Raw genomic sequence first — 21,999 nt, 5'->3', positions numbered from 1 at the left:
AATCATTTGGACGGTGAAATTGATAATATCCAACGGTCCCTTTTCAACAAACAAGTGGCTGCGAATCAGACGTTGGAATTGTTCAAAAACTCTGGATTTTGAACCATGACTTAGAGACAACGGATTCCACAATTTAGTCTGTTCATCTGTAGTTGATATATGCCGCGTCTACAATTTCAACTGCCTGCGCATCAAACATCATACGATGACCGAGTATCATGTCACTCGCCTTTTCTAAATACAAGAAGGGTAGTTTAGCCTTTTCACTATCTCGACTCGATTGAATCCAGCGGCTCGACGACTTTCTTACCGTCTATAAGTAGGGCCTTCGCGTCGTTTCCAAGCTCTGGAGATAAGAGAGAGAGAGAGAGCGGGGAGAAAATCAACGGTCGAGATAGTAGAGATGGACGCCTCGTGCAAGGTAATTTTCCTTTTTCTTTTTCCATCTATTCTCAAGGGTCGATAGCTAATATGCGCCGCTGGCATCGCTAGCTTAACCTGAACCGCTCCTGCTCCTGCTCTCAAAAGCCCCACTCTGTTTGTTATTGTTTAAGATCTCTGATTTCTTTTCTACCGTTGATTAGTCAGCAGCTCTCTGTTCGAATTCAGTTACTGCTTCTCGCGGTAGTTTGATTTTTGGGTATTATTTGTGTTCATCCCCATTATCGCCATTCCTCATGAGAACCAATCAGAATAGGTTATGTGAGATCTGTACGGATCCGCATGGTGTATTTGAAGATTTGCAGAAGATTTCTTGGTAACAAAAGCTGGGACGTATCAACCAATGCCATGTCATTGTTTAAGCGACCGATGGAAGAACGATCGTGAAGGATCAGTTACAGGACAGATGGCAGAAGAAGAAACAGAGGTAGCCAAGTAGTGGTGAACGGTTATGGTAACCGTCATAACATAAGAAAGATCTAGATAGTCGGATCAAAGCTATAAATAGCAAAAGAGTTCAACATAAAAAAGTTGTCTCATACCAACTAAATCAAACCAAACATTATCTTTCAACTATCCTTTCAATTATCAGTCAATTACATTCCTTAGTGTAATCATTTACTTTTCCTATCAAGTAAATTATATTCCTTAGTGTAATCGATTACTTTTAGCTTGCCGTTTACATTCCGTAGTGTAATCCGTAGCGCAAATCAAGTAGCTGGTAATTTTAGCTGTAATTTGAGTTTACGCTCGCGCACACTGGATTCAGTTCTTCACTCAGAAAGGTGTTTTGCAGTTGTTCTTCGCGACCGACTGTAAGAATCATTTTCTCATTTGTCTTTTATTTGTATCGAAAAATCCTTTCATATGGAAGGTAAAGGTGTAATCCATCATCAGAGTACGAACCCCACCCCCTGAATATCGCTTGATCCTGTTTACACATTGAGCGAGTGACTGAATTGGCGGCCGATCACATCAGATCTTGATCATACACTACGTGTCTACCTATCTTGGCACTTGGGGTCATAGCTATTCGGTTTGAATTAAGCCGCAATTTCAATTCTGGCACGCTTGCACACATGCAGCCGAAAATCGATCACCAACAATTTGAAAATTCAAGAAATTGATTAGATTAGCTTTTCTTTTCAAAAGGAAATATCATCCAAGTTTCAAAAAATATTGTTTGATTTTATTGTATCTTTGTTTGAATTTAACACAATGAGTTCCCAAACACAGTTTTTGGATTCCGCAGAATGAAATTTCAAGTTGCCTAAAATGATTGACAGAATTCAATTCTCTTGGAATAGAATTATTTATTTCCAAATTCTGGTTATCAAGGTTGTTTGGATGCCTTTACCTTTTTAAGTTGTGAGTGACTTACGCCTGAAAGTGACTTTCAAGTGTAAGTTGTTTACATGTTGTCTATTTGGATTTAAGTTGTAAGTTACTTATAGGTAAACTATTATTTGTGTTTGGGAAATCTGTAAAGTGTTTACAAGTAAGAAATGTGTATTCACACCAAACAAAGCTTGAAGCAGGGAGTTGCTCCAAAATCTTTAAATCACATTAAAAAAAAGCTTGGCATGAGATATGCCATTGAGTTGAGCCTATCTAGATAGATCTTTGAGCTGATTCTTAGGCTAATCTAGTCATTAGATGAGCCACAAAAATAGCTCACAAATTCAAAATACATGTAATGTAGAATTACTTAATATAAGCAACAATTAAAAATGAGACCATATGATCCAAAACTCCATGGTGTCTATTGTGATGTCTGCATGAAATTCACTCCATCCATTAATTTTGCCAGCTCATGTTAAGATGGGAGACAAAAATAAGGCAAATCGAAGATCCAACTGGGCCGCACAATTCTAAACGGTGGGGTGGTCAATTCCCACCATAGAAACTTCCTTGGCCCACATTTTATTTCTAATCCAAATCGCTTGTAACGTGATTCTCACTAAGATGAAGGGAAAACACAAATATCAACCTTCTCCAAAACGTCTGTGCCTCAATAGGTTTTAGTGGTGGGCATTCAATTCCCGTTGTTTCTTGTGGTGTAGCCCATCTAAGTTTAGGATTCGCCTCATTTTTATGTTCACGCCCTAAAATGATCTAGCAGAACTGATGGGCGGAGCGGATGTCAAACAGACATTGCAGTGGGCCCCACACCACTTTAGGTTACACGGGTTCTGTCCATCAAGCTGACACCACTATTACAAAACCCTCTCTCTCGTGCAACCTTATTTCAAAACATTCATGCTGCCTTCTTCCATCTTCTTTTAAACTCTCTCTCGTGCAGTTCTCTGAAAAAAATGCAGGAAAAAAATTATACTTGAAACGAGAGCTCACCGGAAGGGACAGAGACAGTGGCGCTTGCTGGACAGAGGCTGGAAGGTAAAGAGATAATGGAGCTTGTTAGAGGGTGGGCAGAAGGGAGAGGGAGTGGAGCTCGCCGAAAGGGTAGAAGGGAGAGGGAGTGGAGCTCACTAGAGAGAGAGAGAGAGAGTCCTTATGCACTGAATTAAAAAAAAAAAAAAAACCATTGGGGTATAAGTCAGTTACCTGGAAGTGAAAACACAACTCAAGCAAATGTTTTCAGTTGTAAGTGAAAGCTATAAGTGACTAACATGTTGTAACTCACATATGGGTGAATTTCACACCCAAACACTACCTTGAAGCAATGTTTTAAATAGAAAATAGCGTGTAGCGTAGCATTCACCCCTCTGAAACGTGAGGCGTAAGCTACACTACACGCTATTTCTAGATTTTTAATCAAAGATGCGCTTGGTTGCACCAATTCATTATATTTTGTGCTAAATTAGACTAATTAATAATGAAATTTTAATTAAATTTCATGATATTTGGTGCAACTAAACGCAACCTAAAGTAATAGGAACGGGTAAGTATAAAGGTAAAGAAAGAGAAATGAAACTAATTTAATATTATTACTTATATTGTTTATTAAAAACATTGTCTGTGAGTTATAGGTAAGTCACTTACAACGAAGGTGTTCAATAATAGTTACATAACGGCCATTTCGTAATGCTAAGGGTCCATGCTGTTATGCCATATGGGGCTATTACACCCCATTATAAAAATGTTGGATGGGGTTAAGCCATTATGGCGCCGTAACAGTCCAAAGTAAATGGGTTTATAAAAACCCGCGATGTTTTTTGTACTTTTCTCCTCCATTTTTTTTTTAAAATTTTTTATTTTTTTAAAAGTTAGTTCTTAGGTGTGTTTATAACCTAATTTAGACCATCCTTGTGCAATCTTTGATTCATGCGAATTCATCCTACATGCTTGCTACAAATGTCTAGTACAAATTGCCTCAAGTTTTCGCAACTAGCTTCATGTGGATTCTAGTTTGCATCAACATGTTCGCTCTCTCTATATATGCCCTCCCTCAATTGTCATACAAGCTCCTTTAAGAACATTTCCCAAGAAATCACTTGCCTTTTAACTTTAGCTATCAGTTGGTTTGCATTGGCTGAGTTATTGTATAATCTTCAATTATTTTTCCTCCCAAATTGACAAAATAATAACTAAGAATGATAGCTTTTACAGTATCCTCCTCTTGCCTCCTCCCAGTTCCCTTCTCCCAAGCTTCCATCACTAAATCAATTGCTTCTGGCATTACCCATCACACTTCGAATTGCTTTAACCACCGCCACCAAAACTTCCGCCAAAAAGGGATAGTGATGAGAAAATGGTTCAATGCCTTTTTGAGGCATAAGTCACCCATTTACCAATCCTACTCCTTGGATGGTCGATCGTCTTGTTCTGCCTTGTTACCCAAGTAAACGTCATGGCTCTTGGATGATTAGATGACCAAATTCATGAGGATACCTTATCACCCTCTTCCCTTCATATTAGTTCAACATGATATAACCAAGAAGGCACCAGGTGATCCCTCTCCAAATCCATTTATCCCTTCCCTCTCCTTGGAAAACTGTACTTCTTAATATTCTCATTAAACAACCTTCTCTAATATGCCCATGCACTTTATGTTTATGTTTAGATGCCCCCAATCGGTGTTAAAGCGTCTAGATAAGATGAGAAGAGATTTCCATTGGAGAGGGGCTCATGATGGGCGGAAGTTCCACCTCCTGAAATGGGTGGAGGTGTGCAAACTGCTTCATGAAGGAGCAGGGAGTAAAGAATTGGGACTATTGAATGTTGCGCTTCTCAAAAAATGGTTATGGAGGCTTGGCACAGAAACAAGAAGTTTATGGAGGGAGATCATTGTGGGCAAGTATGGAGTGGAGGAAGGGGGCTCGTTCATGAAGCAATCATCCTTATATGGGGCTTATAGCATATGGAAAGCTATTGCTTTGGTGGATCACCTATTTAGACGAGGGATTTCCTTCTCTCTATGCAAGGGAAATAGGGTTCGTTTCTAGGAGGACAAATGGTGCAGGGAGGACAAATGGTGCAGGGATAGGACGATGCAAGAAGAGTACCCAATGTTAGCTATCCTAGCTTTAGACCTTCATATCCTCGTTTCTCAATGCTTCTTTATTTGTGGTGGAGCTGTTGTTTGGTACCCTCCCAGTTGGAGGAATCTTTCCGATGATGAAGCTTATAGTTTGTGGCCCTGCTACATAGGGTTAAGTAGGTTGTGCCTTCCTTGCAACTGGAGGATTCTTTGATTTGGAATGAACATTGTTTGGGAATTTTTTCGGTTACTTCCTTTTACAGTCTCATCTCCACATCGACACGGCCCACACATACTTCCTTCCCTTAACTCTATTGGCATTATGGGGCTCTCCTCGTGTTGTGGCTTACGTGTAGCTTGTTGGCCGTAAGAAAGTCCTTGCTATCGATAACCTCCAAAGAAGGTTTCTCATTCTCCCTAACATATGCCTCATGTGCATGAAGTATGCAGAATCCATTAATCACTTGTTTATCCACTGTACCTTTGCTCATAGTGTGTGGGAGTTCTTCCTAGCAGAGGCTCAAACAGCCTGGGTTATGTTGAAGTCAGTAGAGAACCTCATATGGGGATGGCATGGAGGGGTTAGCGGAAAGGCATCTAAAATTGTCTGGAAGTTGGGTGGATGGGGTAGTGAAGAGGATTATGGGGCTTGCTCAGGAATTGGTCCCTTTTGTATCTACAGCTAGAGCTACCTCTTCTTTTTCTTTTCTTTCTGTCTAGCTGGGCTTTGTATTCTTTCCATGCTTTCTGGCAGGCTTCTTAATAAAATTGTTATCTTTAAAAAAAATCCCATGAGCTTCACAAGATTCTAAATTTTGGTTTCCCTCATTTCTTTTGAAGGGTATCACCCACATCCTTTGATCCCCTTCCCATTGATGAGTCGATTGATTTCATTGCCTTTTGGAATAGGAAAAAGGTACAAAGGTTTGAATTCCATGCATAATGGCCTTTTAGTGCACCAACAGTCCTCCTAAAATCACCAAATTTGAATTTGATTATTCTAAGGAACTTCTACTTCACATTGAGAACCACTATCGACACCCCTGATGCTCTATAACAAGGAGTGTTGCACCTATACCACCTTAAATCCGAAATCTATTTTTACATCGTAGAAGGCTAGTACCTTCTTCCACTATCCCTCTTCCTCGTCACCATATCTCCCATTTTGCTAAAAGTGTTTTTTTTTTTTTAAATAAATTTATTTATTATTATTATTATTATTATATTTATTTTTATTACTTTGAGACTCGAAGGACTTGATTCCGGTCCCCCATTGAATAGTTGGCTTACATCCTTCTTTCCATTGAAAAAGAAAAGAAAAGAAAAGATGTAGAGGCCATGCATCACCTAGTCATTCAATTGTATCATTGGCTTAACACTTTAAACCCATTTTCTCAATCTTTTAAAAAATGAACAGGCCTTTCAGGAAACCCTTGGTTAGGTCTTTGCTGCTTGGGGGAGAGGACCTTTCATGGAAAGGGGCCAATCATGTGGAGAATGCTTTCAATGGCTCTTTACTGGGAGATTTGTTGGAAAAAAAAAAGTATATTCAATGACATTACCTTTTAAAAAAAGTATATTTAATGACATTATGACACCAAAAATCTCTTTGAGAAGGTGACTGATTGCAAAGATGGTCTTCTCCCTTTCTAATTGGTGTTTGGTGGTGAAAAGTGAGGCCATCTCCTTCAAAAATTGCATTGTTTGGAGACACGCCTTTGCTTGGTTGTAGAAACTTAAGTTTGATGGCTCATTGCAGTGCAGCCTTGGTCTATGTAGAGTGGAGGGCATGTCGCAAAATGGTGAAGGTAGTATCATCTTCACCTTCTCCGGTGGCCAGGTGGATCCATTGTTGCCACGAAATCGGAGGCATTCACTCTGAGAGACTTGTTGAGACTCCTTTTTGAGTAGCACTTGGGCCCGGTAATCCTGGAAGGCAATTTCTAATTTTTCATCAATTGCGTGTCAAAAGTCTTTAGAGCATTTTGAACTCTTCCTATTTGACAAAGTTTGTTGCCATGCCTCAAGGCAAAACATTTCATTTACCCACATCAATAGAGTGAGCGGGACGTTTCTCCCTTATCTTTGTAATTATCTCTTGACATAAATTATTTTCATCTTACCAAACATGTCGGAATGACACAAAATCGGTCCTGTTTGAAAGCCTATTGAGTTTTCATTCAAGTGAGCCCTAGATCATGGGATTATGACCTGGAGTTCCGAACAATTAATGGAAAGCTTGTATGGTTGTGACCTGATTTGCAGATACTTTAATAATGTATATTTGATTAAAATAGAGGGTTAAGATTGGACTTGGATTAAAGTAGGGTTCCTTTTGTTTTGTTTTGTTTTTTTTTTTTTTTTTTTGGAGAAGTTACGTATTATATTAATAAGAGAAAGAAAACATTAGAAACGAGGCTGCACCACCGAGGGAGCTACACAGCCTACTACACTCCTAGAAACAGCAAATTATAGTCCTTTAGTTTGTCGACATTGACGGCCCACTCAACAACTAACATTCTAGCTCTAGCAGCTACATATTCCACCGATTTAGAGATTCCTTTGAAACATCTGCTATTTCTTTCTTCCCAAACTGCCCACCAGATGGCGAGAAGGGACATTCTCCATAGCTTCGTCCTTCTCTTGCCCACCGAGATACCATGCCAAGCCTTTAATAGTCTACCTGTCGAATTTGGGGCAGACCAAGCTATATCGAAATGAGACAGAAAATCTATCCAGATATGGCTGATAAAGGAACAATGAATAAATAGATGATTCACTGATTCCTCCATTGACATGCAGCACAAACATACATTAGGAATAACCATGCCTCTTTTCTTCAAGTTATCTACCATGAGCACCTTGCCCTTGCCCACAAGCCAAGCAAATCCCACAATCTTTGGAGGGGCTCCTTTTGTTGTCGGAAGAATATATATAAATGCAAAAGATTCTTTTAGTTGAATGAAAAATTGGAGTTTTATGCATTGTGGAGATTCTGCTGCTTTTGGGAATGACTCCTAATAACCTATTTGGTTATGCTCAATTTAAGAGGGCTGCGGTTCTATGCTTATACAATGTGTTGCGAATCATTATTGGATTGTCCAATGCTTTCCAACTTCGTACGTAAAATAGAGGGTTAAGATTGGACTTAATGAATAATTGGATTAAATTAGGGTTCCTTTTGTTGTTGGAAGAGTAAATATAAATGCAAAAGATTCCTTTAGTTGAATGAAAAATTGGAGTTTAATGCATTGTGGAGATTCTGCTGCTTTTGGGAATGACTCCTAAGAACCTATTTGGTGATGGTCAATTTAAGTGGGGTGTAGTGCTATGCTTCTACAAGTGCTGCAAATCATTATTGGATTGTTCAATGCTTTCCAACTTGTATGTAAAGATCTAAATTTGTAATTAGTCGTTTATTTTTGAATTATAGCATTAAACTGTTCTTAAAGTTATTACAAATGTTTGACACCGGCTGCCAACCTGACTTAACCCTCCTTTGTCAGGCTTGGGACCGGCAATGAGTGCACGACACTCCCATAAGTCTAATTGAAGTTATGGCCTGTGATAGAATGGAATGGCAGAACAGGATTCATGTAGCTGACCCCAGTTAATTGGGAAAAGGCTTAAATGATGATGATGATTTGTTCTTGAAGGATTGGGATTGGGATTGTGGCTGATTGGGACCATCTAACAGCCACCGTCCTACATCAAGTGACTTCATATGGAGATGTGTCTCTTGCTAGTTGATTTGGTCCTCTCTGCAATGAACCGTTATCCAAACATTGTCTAATGGTTACTTTTGGAGGACATTGTACAAGTGACTTTATTTATTTATCTATTAATTTTTTGAAAGATTGTACAAGAGGCTTTATGTTGGCTTCCCATATATAGAGGATGTATTGTCAAAGGACCTTTGGGGAGCATGGTGTGCCAAAACAGTTACGTATCGGCCGTAACGGCCGATACGTAATGGTAATGGTGGGAACCGTTACGCGTTTCGGGGTCGCATCGGCCGTTACCCGATTTTGTACCCGTAATGGCCGATACGGGCCCGTTACGGGGTGTAATGGCCGTTACGGGCCCGTAACGGTAACTTTTTTTTTTTTCATTTTAAGTTCTGTTTTTGCTGTTTTTTTGAAACCTCTTGCTTCCAAACTGTTTCTCACTCCTACTACTAATTTCGACCAACCTTAGCTAGACATTTGAGATAAAAACACATTATATTACAGATTTTTTAAAATCAAAGCTTGGTGGGCCATTTTTCAGAAATTCGTAAAAAATAGGTATTTATACTTTTTTAATATGTTTTGCTGTTTTAATCATGTCATATGATGTGTTAATCATAGTAGAACATGCTAATGTGCATTTTACAGATTTGGGGTGCCATTTAATAATTTTTATATATTTTTTTCTATTTATGCATGAATTTTGGTCCCTTTTTTTAAATTCGAAAAATCAATTTTTAATGGTTGTTTTGCTGTTTTAATCATGCCATTTGATGTGTTAATCATAGTAGAACATGTTAATGTGCATTTTACAGATTTAGGGTGCCATTTTATATTTTTTTCTATTTACGCATTTATTTTGGCCCTTTTTTGAAAATTCGAAAAATCATTTTTTAATGATTCTTTTGCTGTTTTAATGATTCCATATGATGTTTTAATCATAGTAGAACATGTTAATGTGCATTTTACCGATTTGGGGTGCCATTTTATATATTTTTTATATTTTTTTTTTCTATTTACGCATTTATTTTAACCCTTTTTTTGAAAATTCGAAAAATCATTTTTTAATGATTCTTTTGCTATTTTAATGATGCCATATGATGTGTTAATCATAGTAGAACATGTTAATGTGCATTTTATAGATTTGGGGTGCCATTTTATATTTTTTTCTATTTACGCATTTATTTCGGCCCTTTTTTTGAAAATTCGAAAAATCATTTTTTAATGATTCTTTTTCTGTTTTAATGATGCCATATGATGTGTTAATCATAGTAGAACATGTTAATGTGCATTTTACATATATGGGGTGCCATTTTATATATTTTTATATATTTTTTCTATTTACGCATTTATTTCGGCCCTTTTTTTGAAAATTCGAAAAATCATTTTTTAATGATTCTTTTGCTATTCTAATGATGTCATATGATGTGTTAATCATAGTAGAACATGTTAATGTGCATTTTACATATTTGGGGTGCCATTTTATATTTTTTTCTATTTACGTATGAATTTTGGCCCTCAAAAATAATTGCAAACACCTAAATGTAAGATATTTTCATATTACATTCATTCTAATATATCTATCATTGATAGTAGATAGTTAGAAAATTAAATATATGAATTTTGTAGTCAAATTCAGGTTATCTGGTTCATAAATTCATCAGACAGCCCGATACAACTTCTCACCAAAGAGTGGACCGTTAAACCACCATAAACATGTTCCAATTTATAAATGAATGCAAATTTGGAATGCTTAGAATATTCCGGATTTAATCCATATTTTTTCATATTTTTTTAGCAAAAAAAAAAAATTGCGCCGTTACGGGCCGTTACGCCCCCGTATCACCGTTACGCCCCCGTATCTGTATTGGTTTTGGAGGTCACCGTTACGCCAACTGATACCAATACGGGACACCTTGTTGGGGAGTCAATTCATACACAAGAAGCCTGTGAACAGGCTTGTAGCCAAGGTGGTATGGATGATCAGGTTATGCCTAGGAAGTCTTGTGCATTTTCAGTGTCATGGCTTTTGCTGATGGGAACATGAGTCCAGTTAGTCAGTTTTGAATGCTCAAGCCTTTCTCTTGTATGATAGATGGCATATGTTCTCCTAAATCCTAATGGCTTAGGTTGTGTTTTGATGTTATTATATTTGCATTCAGTTCAAAGGGTGTCAGCTGGAATTTACTGCCAGCCGGATTACACTCACTTGAGAAAAAGCACTGGTTTTACAAACATTCGCATTAAGATGGCTTTGACATGGAGTTTCCAGACTTTCCCAAACAAAATGCTATTTTATAACCAAAGCAGTCACCATGCAAATATCACCAAATGCCATTTAGTGTGACATCCAAAATAGGTGTTAGATTTGACTGGATATTGATGTATTTGGATGGCTTTGGCATTTTATCATGGTTGCATTTCTATTATTATAACATGGTTGTATTTCTATTATTATCCAAGAACAATTGCATAGATCATAATGCAGTAAGGTGATGGGATTGTAATCTGCCTTTTGCTACAGGATGGAAGAGAGGATGTCATCCAAGCCTGGTACATGGATGACAGTGATGAAGATCAGAGACTTCCCCATCATTGCAATCCCAAGGAGTTTATTTCCTTCGACAAACTTGCAGGCACACATCTTTACAAAATAATTATTTTCATCCCCGTTCGTATTACAATCTGACTTTCTGAGAGCAATCGTGTTTGTATGCAGAGCTGGGCGTGCTCAGTTGGAGTTTAAATGCTGATAACTACAAAACTGATGAGGAGTTGAAGAAAATCCGTGAAGACAGGGGCTACACCTATATGGTATGGGGTTTTCCCCTTTTTTCTTCTTTCCTTCCCTATTTCTAGAAGCGAGAAACTTCCCTAGCTTGCTAACTATTTCTTGTTCACATGTCATCGATCATTGCTTGTGCCTTACAACATGGCTGTCCAAACCATTCATCTTGTGTGCTTCACTATGGATGGGCCATTTGGACTCCAATAATTGAAGCCCCTCACCATCCTCACACAGGTGTTGTAATGCGGACCATTGTTTGTAAAGATCTATGTATCGACGGTGACGATTGTATTTCAATGGGATTTTTATGGACAGTGATGATCGTATTTCAATGGGATTTTGCCATGTGGCCCATCCACTGTGAGATAGCAGTGCAACTTGGGTTGGCTTAACCCAACCGCAACTGGCTCAGTCCGTAATTTTAGTCAGGTCGGGACAGTGGGGTTGAGGATGGGTTGGGTTGGGTCGGGTCGGGTTGGGTGAGGCTCAGGCTCCCGTAACCACTCATCTCTTCCTCTCTCTCAAAAGTTGTGCATGCAACAACAACATTGAGCAAGGAGCAACATATCTTAGAGGTGAGTCTTAAGGACAGTTTCAATGCTTTACACTGCAGTGGGCCCCACCCACAAGGTTTTGTGTTCATGTGAAATACTTGTACGCTAATCTGGTGAGGGAGTTTTGATACTCCAATATGTATGACACTTGAAGCTCTGGCCACCCAACAGCTGCACGCGTGGCATGAATTGACTCAAATAAAACCAACTACATTGTGGGGCCTGCTACAGCGTTAATCACGTACCAGATTGGTTGGACAGTCCTATCCTTTGATTTGTGGGGAGCTTGTTTGTTGAAACAAGGCCATCGGATGATTTGATTTGAATCACTTATGCTCATTGGGTCCAATCCTTGAATGCATGTTTATCATGTATGATAGTATCAAAAGATTTATAAAGAACTGGTTGTGAGAAAATAATCACCTGCACAACACCACAATCTGTTCAAATCACATGTTATTCGTTATCATCAGATGTTGTTACCACCCAATGGATGAGTTGGATATATGAAAATAACTTGACCTTTTGGTATGCTATCATCTAGAAACATATCATGCCGCTTTACATGTTACACTAACGCTACACATGGGAACAACAATACTCTAGCTTTAACTCCAAATCTAAGCACCGATGTCGATACTACTATTGTTATTAATGTATCTGTAAGTATCATGTAACTATAAAAGATTGTATAAAACAATTATAAAGTGCTGATGGGGGAAAGCCATATCATGCAACATTTAACTACTGTTATAAGGGGTTTGGGTGTGTTGCTACTTAAGGAACTAGCACACTCAAACGATGCTTAGAGAATGTCCTATATATCCATGCATAAACAATTGTTCCAAATAACAACTCCTAAACTGTTCGTAAATAGGTGCAAGTAATGTTGCTAACTGGAAATTCAATTAAGAATTCTATTGGTAAACAATTTCTAGAATGAGTATTGTCGATGAGTTTATTGTTAATTTTTATTGGAAGTGAAGGGTTTAGAGTTTTTATAATGTTGTGCAATCTAAGCTCAAATTTATATCATGTACCACTATGCCTAAGGACTAAATGGAACTATACTGAGTGAAAGAAGAAAGTTGAAAGAGAAATCGGGGCCCTTAGCACACGTATGCGTCACCAATGAGCTCTGGACTTCTATTCAAACTTTGATATGTCTAATTGCCATCATATTGATACGGATTGGAATTTACAAAAGAATATTATAAATTTTCATGTGATACTAACGTTGTATAGTGATGAGTTCATTGACTATAATATTGACTTGTATTTGTTGGCATGAAGTATAGAAAAATTGTGGATAATAACCAAAGATAATGTGAGTTTGAATGATCTTGCGATTTAGATTTTAAAGAGAAAGTTCAATAAAAAGAATGAAATGCTAAATGCTAATAGAAGCTGAATTCTTTCACGTGTTGTTGTGCACATATCTTGTAAAAGATATGGAAGTGGTCATGAGCGTCATACTTGTATCCGAAACAATGTGAGAAATTCACAAAGTATACTGAGGCGGTTGTGCTTGAATGGTTATACATACTGGAACTCTACATGCTTTATGTTATATTCTGCTTTACAGCTTCAAGAGGCATTTGAATTGTTATAAGAACATGATTTGAATTATCAAAAAGAAGTTAAGGATTGGTTCCTTATTGAGGTAGATTGGCTAGGCACCAATACGAATTTTCACAAAAACTAGATAGGATTTTGTGGCTTTTTTTTTTTTTTTTTTTTTTTTTTTTGAGAATTTTATCCTGATTACAACACACAAATTTTACCCCTATGGGATTTTATGTAAATTGTGTGCAAAATTTTACCTGATTGTAACAGAAATTTTTTACTCCTCATGGGATTTTATGCAAATTGTGTCCAATTTTTTTAGCCTGATAATAATACAGAATTTGCACAAAATTCCTCAATTTGCACACAATTTACTCAAAATCCCATAGCAAGTAAAATTTGTGTTGTTATTAGGTTAAAAATTATCTAAAATTTTTCGTGAAAGCTTAGCTAGATTCCAATCTAGCTCCATAGTGGATCCATCCTTAACCTGAAACCCTAAAGTAGACTCTATACAAAGTTCCATCGTGTACAAACATCTAAGAACAATGACCTCTTGCTCATGATCAACTCTCCCTTCATACTTCCTTAATTTTTATTGTCATGACGGAAAACTCATATCTTGGTGAACTTCTTGCATATTTTACGTTGTTACGAATATGAAGTATTAAGTCTTGACCTCTTTTATTCTCTCTTTAACAATGAGGTTTAAGATGTGTGCACATTATTGCATGTGAAAGAGTTCAACTATTAGTATCAACCCATTCTTGTTATAAAACTCTCTTCAAAGTTTGAATCAGTGCTGGGACTCAAATTATTCATGGTTATTGTGCATAATTCTTCTATACATCATGTCAACAAGTATAACTTAATATTACACTCAACAACCTCACTACTATATGGTATTAGTTATCATAGGGAAATTTATAATTTTCTTTTGTAACTTCCAATTCATATCAATATAATGCACGATAAGGCACATATTCTATTTATTTATTTTTATTTTTTATAGAAGTTTAGAGGTTGGTAGGCATCCTCGTTATGCCTAGGGCTATACTTTCTTTTTCAACTTCTCTCTCACTTAAATACAACTCCATGTTATCCTTAGCTACAATGGTATGTGAATAAGTTTGAGCTGTAGATCACAGGATAATACACGAAAACTAGAACCCTTCATTTTCAACAAAATTGAAAGGCAAGTTGTCAACAATAATCGTCCTAGAAAGTGCTTCCCGACAATTTTAATAATTGAAATTTCAATTAGCAACACCATTTTTACCTACTTATGTGAAAGCTAGGGGGTGTTTTCTCAAATCTTTGTTGTTGTATGGATATTTAGGACCCTTCTCTAAATGTTGTCTAAGTCTGCTAGTTCCTCGAGCTGGCACACCCTAACTCCTTAAACAGTAGTTGCTTGTTGCACAATCTGGCTTTCCCCTGTTAGCTGTTTTTTACTCTATAAAATAATCCCGCACAGCAGAAACTGTTTTATACACCCCTTTACATCTAAATGATACTTCAGATACATCAGTAGTAGCAGTAGTATTGACATTGCTACTCGAAATCAAAGTTTTGAGCTGGAGTATTCTTGTCCACCTTGTTTGACATGTAATGTGGCATCATGTAAATTTCTAGAACATAGTTTACTAAAAAGTTTAAAGTTGTTTTGATACTTTAAGATCCAATTCATTCTATGGTGGGATTATAATGAAATAGCACGTGATTTGAATTGTGGTGTTGTGCAATTGAGGTATTTTCTTATTTTTGGTTCTGTATATAAAATCTTTTGATATTTTGTTGAAGCATGATGCATGATGAATGTGCGCCGAAGGATTGAACCCAATGAATGTAAGCGATGCAAATTAAACCGTTCAGATTGTTTAAACATAGAATGAACCAAACTCATGCCAACTTTTAATTCATGACTGCTATTGCACTATAAAAAAAATGATAATATCCGATGGCCTTATTTCAGCATACAAGCTCCCTAGAAATAAGAGGCTAGGATTGTCCAACCAAGCTGATTTTTAGCCTATGACTTGGCAGCAGTGGGCCCCACAATATAGTCGGTTCCAACCAATCTGATTAATGGTCTATTACTTGGCAACAACAGGCCCCACAATATAGTCAGTTTGTCATGTGTACGGCTACTAGGTGGCTACCATATCAAGTGTCATATGCACCACAATATCAAGATCCCCCACACCAGATTGGTGTACGCATACCACGTGTATGATAATTTCGTGGGCGAAAAAAATGCTAAGATTGGTTGAGACCCATGTATCAACAACTTTGGTGATTGACAATCAAAGTTCATTTACAAATAAATATTGACAATCATGATCCTTAGATCTTTCAAAAAATAAAAAATAAAAAATAAAAATCATGATCCTTAGTCAGTGATTGCCATCAAGTATGCCAAATGAGTAAAAGAATAACAGGACAACTAAACAAAAAAAATTGGTGAACGGTCAATTATTTATTTTACAAGCTACTCACTTGCATGTAGGGTTGTCAATAGGTTGGATTCTATAGGACCCATACCCGGGCTAACTACGTCTAGGTCTATATCTAGAAGGACCCAGACCCAAATTCGATCGGTTTCAGGTACCCATTGGGTATTTAAATGGTTGGCCCCACCCGATGGATGGAATAGATCTCACTCACATATGTCACTTTGAGACACATATGGTGTGTAAGCAGATTCTCTTAGATGTGTGTGGTTTAGGAAGCCTCATTTATTTTGCTAGAATAATCAATGTATATTAAATATATACAATTTTTCTATTAAAACTAACTAGACCCGGTCCGACCCAACTTTAACTGGGTCCATCACATGGACTCGACCCAAACCCGACTAGACCTGATTTTTAACTGGGTTCAAAAGGTGATATACCAAACTTGACCCCATAGAAAATAATGGAAAATAATGGACAACCAACAAAAATACTGGATTCATGTGGTGGTCCACACGATAGTTGGATCACCTTATTTTTAAGTTGTCCCAATATCATGGTGGCTATATCCTTTTGGACGGGTGGGATGCATCGAAACATCTGTGGACCTCACGAGCAAGAGTTGTAGAGTATGCTTCTTCCACAAACATTGCAGATTGCAAAGGATCTGGGCCCACTTGCATTATTCCTATGAACTGAAAAGCATAATGCATATGATTGACTCTTTAATCTTCATCCCATGTGGTTAATTTGGAGGGTCGCCTAATCATGAAAATTGGATGGCCCAAAAATCAGATCAATCCAACAATCGTTTGACCACCACATTAATTTGGATTTTCTTTTTCTTGATTGTCCATAATTTTCTTTAGTGTGTCTCGCTTGATGATTTTATTATAGGAATGTTTTTTTTTTTTTTTTTTTTTTGGTTTTGGAAATCCCATCACATTAATCTTCATGCCATATGGGATATTTGAATACTCGAATTGTGAATGACACTTGATATGCAGGCACTTTTGTGAACTGACTAAATTGTGGGACACACTGTTGCTAAGCCACAATGCCAAAATCAAATTTTGTCCAAACAATCATAACCTTTGATTCATGGACAGTTAAGTACAACTTACAAGTGCGTGCGTGTATGTGTGCAACTTTCTTGGTGGGGTGATGGGGACGTCACGCGCACACGCACGCCCCCCCTACGCACATACCCAAGGAGGAGGGCTCCACCATCGATCTGGATCGATGACAAAGTCCAGGGAGGGTCTCCTAGTTAGAGGATTGCGTTTTGGTTCCTTGAAGTGGACCCAATTGTCATGTGTATCCCACCATGGGTTCTCATGATCATGGCCCACTATTCCAAACGATTTAGTACTTTGAATTTGGTTATTATTGTTATTAGGAACATCATTGACGGTTTAGATTACTTTGTTAGTTGTTATTTGTCGTTACTTCGTCTCTAAGTAATAGGTTGCGCACATAGCGCGAGTTTTGGGATATAAGATTTTATTATAAATAGGCACCCCTCGTAGTCTTTTTTCTCATTGATGATTGGAATAAAATTTCTGCGTTTTTCTGCTCCTTTTTGAGTTGTGAAAACCTAATCGGGTGCGAAACCCTCCCTTCTTCGAAGGGCTACTACCGTGGTGCAAAGCCACACTCATCCTGATTCGCCCCCACCTTCTACCATTTATATTCCTCTTCTCCTACAGTCATTCCACTTGCAAATCCATCGTTATTTTGCAGCCATTCCTTCTCCACAGCAGATTTCTGGAATCTGGTTGAAACTTCGATGGAGCACCACGCACGGACCGTACGTCGGATCGGGCCGAAAGTTGGGGGGTTTGTAGCCTAACCCTAGCTGACCAGCCCCAAGGAGAGGGTTTTTGGGTTCGTGGGCCCCACGCACGTGCGGACAACCCTCAAAGCACGTGCATCAGGCGTGGCCTGTTGTCCACACGCGCAGGCGGGCTTCAGGTTCACTCTCTCCTCTCTTTCACTCCTCTCTTACCTGATTTCCCTAACCCTAATCCTAGATTGTCTTAAACTCTCAATTTTTTTGCCCTATTTCCAACCCTAGAGTTTCTTGAACTGAAACTTGTGAATCCCTTGGATTGGGGAAAATATTCCCGTGCATGTGTGGCTGAATCTACTCTCCTTTAAGCATTGTTTGGTCTATAACTTTAATTGATCTAGCCCTAGCATGTGTAGGCCTAGATTCGCATAGATTCCCCTTGTTGAGTGCTTGACTTTATGTGGGATGTGGAATTTTGTATGATTGTTTCTGAACTAGTATGATCTAAAGCCTGAAATCTTGCATAACATGTTTAAATTTTCATGTCCTACATCATGGGCCCACCCCTGTGGACTAGTTGGATTCTGTACACAAACCTGGTACGCGTGGAATTTGTGTGCACCAATCAGGTTCGGGGGTTTTGATACTCTGTATATGTGTGTGATATTTATGCTGGCCACCAGCAGCTGGACACATGGCATGCGTTGATTCAACCATCATGTGGACCCAGGCCTAGCTGTACACTTGGTGGGGTTTTGTTTTGATATCCTAGTCGCAACTTGACCCAGTCCGACCAACCAACCTAGCTAACCCAACCCAACATGATATTGGCTAGGGTTGAGGATATATGGTGATCGGGTTGGGCTGGGCCACGGGTCGACCCAATTTGAGGTCAGGTTTTGGACTCATAGTCACCCTCAACCTGACCCAACCAACCCAAGTTGCACCCCTACTGTGAGACCTACTGGATGAACATCCATGTGGCAAGGCACAAGAGGCAAGATTAACAAGGGCAAGCAATGCTAGCAAATCTCAAAGGATGGAGAAAGATGGATCATGATGGTGCTGTATTATACTAAATGTTAAACAAGATGGAGCTGTCATTTTTGCAGGACATTATTGAGGTGTGCCCAGAAAAGTTACCAAATTATGAGGCCAAGATCAAAGACTTTTTTGAGGAGCATCTTCACACTGATGAAGAGATCCGTTATTGTTTAGATGGAAGTGGTAAATAGCATTTACTGTTGTGGTTGTGAATCTTACACCATCACTTGAGGATGCCACTCAATTTACCTATTTGTTTTTGTTTTTTTTCTCTTGGTTTCTTATGATGGTGAAGGATATTTTGACGTGAGAGACCAAAATGACCGTTGGATCCGTGTAGCATTGAAGAAAGGGGGCATGATTGTTTTACCTGCTGGGATTTATCACCGTTTTACACTGGATTCCGACAACTACATCAAGGTATCTTATTTTATTTTATTGTCTGTTCCTCTCTTAATAGAAACATATGCTAGGCTTGAATTATCAGCATTTTACTTATTGCTAGAAGTTTGTACAGAAAGGAACTCACTTTCATTGATGTCCAGATTTTCAACTGGTGGACCCCAAACTGACAGGAGCTGTTGCTAAATGGCCAAAACCAGCATTCAAGAAGGACGAATGCAAGTCTCCACCCGATGAAAAAAACCGTCCACTGATTGAATGGCTGGTTTTGTCCAGTGGAGAACAGTTGGTCAATCAACTACACATGATGGGTCCACCAGATGAACTATCTGGAACCACAAAATACGGATCACGCATCTGTGAAAACCCCAGTAACAAAGGCTGAGTTTTGAAAAATGCCGTCTTTTTTCTAAACCAGAGAAGCTATTTTAACTTGCACATTCGATGTGCATAGAACAGATGAAATTTTATTGAATAAAAACAAACATGGATGATGTGCTTTTATCTTTGGCGACCGTCCTCAGTTTTTATATGGATAATTAGTGTTTAACGAGAGGCGGTCTGGATACTTGTAAGAACTGAAAGATGATGCTTTAGAAGGACTTATGATACATGGGCCACATCCTCGCATGGTGTGCAAATGTTTTTCGATTTTGATTAGTGAGGCCCATGGTTCAATAATTCAGATGGGGCAATCTGTCGTGTCCATTCCAGATGAATATTCCTTAAAAATCTCCTCTCCATTGGACAATCTTAACCTTCTGATTTCTGCGCTGGCTAAGAAGAGAAGCCTGACAATGATCTGCATTGAACTGAAAAAGTCCTAATGTTGGTAACTGTAATCCTTCGATCTGGGAGATCATCGCAGCGTGTCCCACCCATGGCATGGCTCAACATACCAATGATCTGGATTGCTGAACAATGGAGCCTGCTTCTTGGAACTGAAAGTGCATGTATACTTTGCAAAGATGTGGGAGACATCATAAAAGGTCTCGTGTCTTGTGTGCAAATAGACCAATGGTCCTAATGTTAGTCACTGGAATCTTTCGTTCTTGGGAATTACCGTGGCATGTTTCTTCAATGGCATGACGTAACAAACCAGTGGTCTCGATTACCGAACAATGTGCCCCACTTCTCAGAACTGAAAACCCATGCATAATTCAGAAAAATGTGAATAGTTCAAAAAAGCTCAGCTGGACTTGATCTATAGCCGGAAGGGACAACTACTAGACTCGGCAGAAAAATCCCTTCTTCCCCATTTAAATTTGGTTAAAACTTGACTAGAGAATGATTAGACTAAAAATGCGAATGGAATTGGTAAATTCAACTGAGTCTTTACTCATCCCATCCTGCTAGACTATGTTTGTGTTTCCACCATCTAAGTGAAATGCCACCTTAGGAATTATGTACCTACATGATGCATTTTGTAGGCGATGCGGCTGTTTGTGGGTGAACCAGTCTGGACTCCGTATAACCGTCCTCATGATCATCTTCCTGCAAGGTAATGTGCTTGTTCTTGCAAATTTGCATTTCTATGGCTGGGTTTGATTCCCCTCAGCCCTGTCTTCTCCTGTAATTCTCAAAAAGGTTTGTGAATCTTCAGGAAGGAATATATTGAAGCTTTTGTGAAGAAGGAAGCCACTGGCCATGCTGTCGAAGCTCATTGACAGGTGTTGTTGGTAGATGCATTTCTGTTGTTGCTGCTTAGTCTCCCAAAACTGTTGTGGCTTTTAATAATTTCTCCATATCGTCCTTATGTGGAAGCTATGTATGGGCTTTCTTATTTGGATGAGATGATGGCTTTTGAGGATCATGTTGTTAGTATCAACTAAACCACGTTGAATTCGTATCTTTATATGCTTGCTCTATTTTTCATATTGTTGTACTTGGTGTTGTTGCCAATTCAATCAAACAAGGCCACATGTGTAAGCGAGGGATTGGATTGATTGTTCGTGTTAGGGTAAAATGCATGAGCGTGGCAGAGTGCACTCGACTCAAAAAGGTTTTGATTGAATCGCTGGTGTCCCCTGCGTCGAGATGGACAGATTGGAGACTACACCGGGATCTAGTTATCCTCTCAACCACCAGTTTGTGATCTATTCAGGCAATTTGTGAGAGGGTTGGGGTTAGCTCTTTCGAATGTGTTCATTTTTCCCTTATAACAATAGATGCGACTTTACGGCCTTAAGAACTTTTTCTTTCACTACTTTCTAAGTTTGTATGCCTCTCAAATGAATAAGAATGTAAAAATAAACAAAATAAGGCTAAACAGTATGGACCTTATTGATATTCAAAATGTATGGTCCATTACAATCGATAAAATAATATTCAAGTAGAGAAATAATCGAAACAAAAACAAAGATGAATAACTGATTCGTCTATCGGAATAGATGATCGAGGCGGGTGGTCAGCACAATGTGTTACTGGATTGATATGATCAACCGAATCGGAACTCAATCGAACATGTTCTTATAACTTAAAGGTTGAGGATATTTATTCATGCTCTTAAGGTACTATAGTAGGAGCTACTATGCAGTCCTCATCTATATTAGAACAAGTCTAAACTAAGAAAAGATAAATATAAAGTGAATAGATGTGTTTGGCGTGAGGTTTGGAGCTCTTCGTGGAGTGCTATTTATATAGGCTTCTAGGAGTTAATAGCCTTGTGTAGTCTTCAGCATCGTGAAGGATTTGGATGATCGGTTGTGAAAATCTCTTTGATTATTTTACATTAGCGTGGCCTGTTGCATACGACCACCTGTACAAGAGATAATTTTTCGCATGCAT

At 38.4% G+C, this 21,999-nt stretch overlaps 1 protein-coding gene and 1 long non-coding RNA gene across 2 annotated transcripts; both read left to right on the top strand.

The window, feature by feature from the left end:
- Positions 1-269: 269 nt before the first annotated feature.
- LOC131248858 (acireductone dioxygenase 2-like) lies at positions 270-21,087 on the top strand. The gene is made up of 7 exons (XM_058249347.1): positions 270-421; positions 11,135-11,246; positions 11,330-11,424; positions 18,879-18,993; positions 19,106-19,230; positions 20,643-20,713; positions 20,816-21,087. Exons 1-7 carry the CDS (start codon positions 404-406, stop codon positions 20,877-20,879), a joined length of 600 nt encoding a protein of 199 aa, XP_058105330.1. The 5' UTR covers positions 270-403; the 3' UTR covers positions 20,880-21,087.
- On the top strand, positions 11,431-15,247 carry LOC131248859 (uncharacterized). Its single transcript, XR_009172506.1, has 2 exons — positions 11,431-11,632; positions 11,714-15,247. It is a non-coding gene; the product is annotated as an uncharacterized LOC131248859 (long non-coding RNA).
- Positions 21,088-21,999: the final 912 nt, after the last annotated feature.

This window comes from Magnolia sinica, chromosome 6 (assembly GCF_029962835.1).
Source record: "Magnolia sinica isolate HGM2019 chromosome 6, MsV1, whole genome shotgun sequence".
NCBI lineage: Eukaryota > Viridiplantae > Streptophyta > Magnoliopsida > Magnoliales > Magnoliaceae > Magnolia > Magnolia sinica.
This window is presented reverse-complemented; position numbering and strand designations above follow the sequence as displayed.